Here is a 5,653-nt window from a genome sequence, read left to right on the forward strand (position 1 = left end):
AAACTATTGTTCACAATATCAAATGCAAATATAAAAGTTAATAGATTTTAAAAACTTAAAAATGTTCGGGTGGTATCTCTCGCCCACCAAGTCCTGCAAGGTTAATGACGATGTTTTAAAAAAATGAACACGATTTTGATTAAAAGCGGGACATTCAATTAAAATATGATTTACAGTAAAATCCTTATGGCATGTTGGGCAATTTGGCGCCGCCTCACCAAAAATGAGATGTCGGTGTGTATAACGCGTATGACCTATACGGAGACGAGTCAATTTCACATCAGTCTCGCGTGTTGGGAGAACAGACCACAATCCAATAGTTGGTTTGATGGAATGCAGTTTATTTTGTGTCCGCAGGTCCCACGTTAATTGCCAAGTAGCGAAAATGTGTTTCGCGAAGAAATTTTTGATATCACAATAAGGAAGTCCCTGAGACAAAAGGTTCGTTGCTGATTTTGCCGCTGAATCTGCCATTTCATTTCCAGAAATGCCAATGTGACTAGGGATCCAGCAAAAATTAACTGTAAAATCCTTCTTTTGCAAGAGATGCAAAGTGAATAGAATTTGTATAACTATCGGGTGCATCCGATTATGATAATGAGATAGTGCTTCCAACGCACTCATGCTATCTGTATAAATAATGAATTTTCTATGAGGAGAGAGTAAAATTTTCTGTACAGCACAGAAAATACCCATCAACTCAGCCGTAAATACTGAGCAACAATTATGAAGACGGTAGCTGAGTGTATCATATGGAAATACGATTCCACAACCAACATGGTCATCTGATTTTGATCCATCCGTGAAAATTGGTATAAATGAAGAGAACCGATTGCGATGGTAGAGATAAAGCTGTTGGAAAATAATCGGAGCTGTTGATAATTTATCAAATCCAAGAAAGGGATTTAAATAGGAAAATTGTGGAGTGTCCCAGGGCGGAAAGCATAGAATATCAGCCGATTTAATAATGATATTATCAAGGTTCGAGCCATGCATAAGACTTTTGGCTCGCTCACAGAACGGGGGGATATGATATGGACGGGCATCATATAATCTGCGCAGGCCAACTGGAAGTATAATTTCAGATACGGGATGTCCTGGTTGAGATATAGTTCGAAAATGATAGAAAACGGACAATTTTTTACGTCTTAAGTTAAGGGGTAATTGGTGACAAATAACGTAAAGGCTTTCAACTGGAGAAGTGCGAAATGCTCCTGAGCAGATTCGCAAAGCAGAGTGGTGCACAGTATCCAGTCGCCGCAAAATGGAATCTCGAGCAGAACCATATACCATACACCCATAATCTATGCGGGAAAGTATGATTGCTTCATATATACGGAGTAAGGAGGTTCGATCGGCCCCCCAAGATGTTCTAGAGAGTACCTTCAAAATATTTAAGGCCTTCTCGCACTTCTTTCGCAGTTGAAGGACATGCGGAAGGAAAGTGAGTCTGCGATCGAAAATCACTCCCAAAAACCGTATTTCATCCACAACTGGAATAGGTATATTTTGTATGTGAATAACAGGATCTAAGTGCATAGTTCTCTTCCGGCAAAAGTGTACGCATCTACTCTTATCTGGAGAAATTGTATGCCCGTTATTATTGCACCAAACTACCAGTTTATTAACAGCATTTTGTAGCTGTCGCTCAATAAGACTCATATAGCTTCCTTGACATGATATCTGTAAGTCATCAACATATAGGCTTCCATGAACAGATTGTGGCAAATGATTCAAAATTTCGCTTAGATGAACTATAAAAAGCGTGACACTAAGGACACTTCCCTGAGGAACACCCTCAGCTTGGATAAAAGCATCAGAATAGAAATTTGCAACACGAACTCGAAACGTACGATAGGATAAAAATTTAGATAAAAATATAGGCAAATGTCCTCTAAAACCATATTTATGAAGAGTAGAAAGTATGCCATAGCGCCATGCATGGTCGTATGCCTTTTCGATATCAAAGAAAATAGAGACTAGGTGATTTCTCCTTACAAATGCGTTGCGTATTTGGGTTTCCAAAAGAATGAGGTTATCAAAAGTAGAACGCCCTCGACGGAAACCGCTTTGCAACGGAGAAAGGATTCTTTGTTTCTCTAATTCATAGATGAGGCGGGCATTCACCAAGCGCTCTAGAGTTTTGCACACGCAACTGGTTAAAGCAATTGGCCTGTAGTGCAGAGGGTTTTCGGGAGTTTTGCCAGGTTTTAGGATTGGAATCACAATAGCTTCGTGCCATTGTGAAGGGTACTTCTGCTCAGTCCATATTCTGTTAAATAATATCAACAGATTGGAAAGGGAAATGGTATTCAAATGGCGAAGCATGTTATATGTGATTCCATCTGGCCCTGGACTGGTATCATGGACTTGAGACAAGGCCGTTTCTAGCTCAAACATCTGAAATTCAGAGTTATATGGGAAAGTATTCTTGTCTTGGAATCGCAAGGGCAAACGTTCCGCACGTTTCTTAATTGTCAGAAAATCAGGGTTGTAAGATTCAATTGCGGAAACTTGTTCAAAAGCTTTGCCGAGAATATTAGCTATGTCTAATGGGGCAGAATACGTTACATTTCCAATTTTTAATACAGGAAAGTACGATTCCCGATAAATCCCATTTGCGGCATTGACTTTTTTCCACATAATCTTACTGGAAATACAGGGTGTGATAGAGGAAACAAAGGACTTCCAAGATTCCCTCTGACTACGGCGACGAATGCGTCGAGCATAGGCTTTGGCACGTTTAAAGGCAAGAAGGTTTTCTGTCGTTGGATACCTCCTGAAAGTGTTCCAACACTTTTTCTGTTTTTTATAACTGTCGCGACATGCGTTATTCCACCACGGTTTACGAAATCGTCGTAGACGTGGTGAACTTTTTGGGATACTTCTATTAGCGGCGTTCATTATAACATCGGTGACATGTTGTAAAGCTTCGGAAATGTCTACACCACTAACCATGTCCTCAGTGATAATTGCCAATTGTGAGAATGCATCCCAATCTGCCCGATTGAATAGAAAATGTGGAGTACGGAGAACAGAATCTCCTCTGTCAATATGGGAAACAATAATAGGGAAGTGGTCACTATTGTATAATTCATCACAAACTTGAAAGTTTATCAAAGGCAGAAGTTCAGGAGAACATATAGCTAGATCTAGACTATGAAAGCTACGTGTAGGTTCATGGAAATATGTTTTTTCCTCATTATTGAGCAGGCAGAGACAGTTATTGGAAATAAATTGTTCGATCTGCCGCCCACGAGAGTTTGTACAATCAGAACCCCACAACGTGCTATGTCCGTTGAAGTCACCAAATAAAATGAAAGGCGAAGGAAGCTGGTCCACTAGGTCATCAAGATCATGTTGACGAATAACATCATGAGGCGGTAAGTAAATTGAGCAGACTGTGACTAATGTTCGTACGTGAACTTGCACAGCCACAGCCTGCATAGAAGTATCTAATTTGAGAGTTGTGCTCGGATATAAATTTGAAGTAAACATACAGACACCACCAGAAGTTCGAGATCCTGTGTCTGTATCTTTCCGAATACAGTTATAGCCTCGAATTTTGATAGGGATGTTGGGTGTCAAGAAAGTTTCTTGAACACCGAAGCAGATGGGATGAAAATTGTTTAAAATAGACTTGATGTCAGAAATTTTGGATCTAATGCCGCGACAATTCCAAGAGATGAAAGTACCCATTAAGGAAGCCTTTTAATAAGAGAAGTTCTGGGAACAATGTTTGGAGGTTGCGCTGCATCGCAACTCATTTCAAATTCATCCTCCTCAGATGGGTGGAGTGAGATGATTTCAGGATTTTTCGGTGCGCCACCAAAAATGGTCGTTAAGTCTTTATGAGCAACACCTTTGTTCGCAAGTCCAAGAGCTACAGAACTGCGTAAAGATGTTTTTTTGAGTTTTGTAGAAAAATCCTTAGGAACCAGGCCACGTTTGGAGAGCCTTAGCTTCAGAGCTTTATTTGATTTTGGTTTTGGTTTATTTACGACAGCTTTACTCTCTTCAGGAGTACTAGTCAAAGATACCTCAGTGTCAGAATCAGAAATCTTTTCCTGGTTTTTTGCTTTAATGACTGTTTTTGTGCAGTTTGGGCAACTACAGTTCTTACAAAAATTCTTTTGCACAACGGATGCATAGCTCACACCAGGTTTCGGTGTTGATGCCAAAATTTTCCGTCTGGCTTCAGGATAAGATATGTTCTCTTTAAATTTAAGACTTGTAATTTGCTTTTCTAGAGTCCAGCGTTCACATGACTTAGAGTATGAGGCATGACAACCACTGCAATTTACGCACTTTTCTTGCGCCTTGCACTGCTGGCTGTCGTGGCCTTTCTCAGCACAGCGTGCGCAAGTGAGTGTTCCACGACAGTTAATTTTGGAATGTCCAAAACGCTGACACTGAAAGCATCTTAAAGGATTAGGTATATATTGCCGAACTGGCAGTCTTATATACCCCGCATATATGCATTCAGGTAATTTTGTAGCATGGAAAGTTAAAATAAAGTGTTTCGTTGGTAAAATTTGCCCATCCCGTCGAATGGTAATTTGGCGTACGTGCGTTACACCTTGGGGTTTGAGTTCGTGAGTTATTTCTTCGATAGGAACATTGAACAGTTCTCCGCATGTGATCACACCCTTAGTATAATTCAATGAATTGTGAGGAGTGACTGTTACAGGGAACGTTGTCAAAGCTTTCATTTTAATGATTTGCTGGGCTTGCTTTTTTGTGCAAACTTCCACCAGCAAATCACCTGAACGCATCTTTCTGATAGAGGACACTTCGCCGACAGTTGCCGAGATAGCTCTCTGTACAAGAAATGGGGAGACCGAATTAAAGGTTTCCTTTTTTTCCGATATCCGCTTTATAATAAAAAATGAGTCGAATTGATGAAGATTGGTAATGCATTTGTAGTTAGTTTTATGCCCACTGAAGGGAGATTTCCGCGAGGAGCCCATACGATATGAAAGAAAATTCAGGCCCGACGGCACCGCCCACCACGGAGCCCAACAAGGGAAGGCAGCCACCGGCTCTGGCCATTCCCAGCCTCGGCGCTTACCTTGGTGCTAGCCGGAACCTATACGCTCGGAGTTACCCCCGGGGACAGTGACCACCCTTAACGCCAAGCCCAAGGAGTAACCCCTTCGCTTGATCCCTAGCAGACTAGCCACTCAGGTGACTAACTACCAGCCGATTGATGCACAGGGGACCACAGTGCACCACCCGTCTTTCAAATGGGTCGCCACGCACGGCCAACACGTGGGACATCGGCTGTCCATGAGAAGCAAGAAGCAAACAGAGCGGCGACAGCTTCTCATGGAGAGCTCCCTCGCTTGCCATCGAGGGATAGAAGAAAAAAGGAGACAGCAGAAGGCGCAGTGGAGAGTAAACATAAAGGGAGTAAAGATCCCTGGGAACCTCGGGATTGGGACACCCGTACTCACCTAAAGAAGGTGAGCCCCTGAGGGGTTTAATGTTTTAGCAAAGTAGCAATTAAATGAAGGGAAGAAAATTACCTAAAATAAATGGTGACAATGGGCTGAACTTACAGAGAGACGTTGCTATTTACAAATGCAGCCTTTCTACATTTTTGAGACAGTTCAGGAGCATGAGATGACCTTGCGTTTGATGGAACATTGTA

The 5,653-nt window shown here is 41.6% G+C and overlaps 1 protein-coding gene across 1 annotated transcript; it reads right to left on the reverse strand.

The window, feature by feature from the left end:
- Positions 1–3,698: 3,698 nt before the first annotated feature.
- LOC129971690 (uncharacterized) lies at positions 3,699–4,775 on the reverse strand. The gene has a single exon (XM_056085666.1). It carries the CDS (start codon positions 4,773–4,775, stop codon positions 3,699–3,701), a length of 1,077 nt encoding a protein of 358 aa, XP_055941641.1.
- Between the last annotated feature and the right edge of the window lie 878 nt (positions 4,776–5,653).

Source organism: Argiope bruennichi, chromosome 6 (assembly GCF_947563725.1).
Source record: "Argiope bruennichi chromosome 6, qqArgBrue1.1, whole genome shotgun sequence".
Classification (NCBI taxonomy): domain Eukaryota; kingdom Metazoa; phylum Arthropoda; class Arachnida; order Araneae; family Araneidae; genus Argiope; species Argiope bruennichi.

Coding starts and splice junctions, on each gene's coding strand:
- LOC129971690 (XM_056085666.1), bottom strand. CDS start 4,775: ATGCGTTCAGGTGATTTGCTGGTGGAAGTTTGCACAAAAAAGCAAGCC.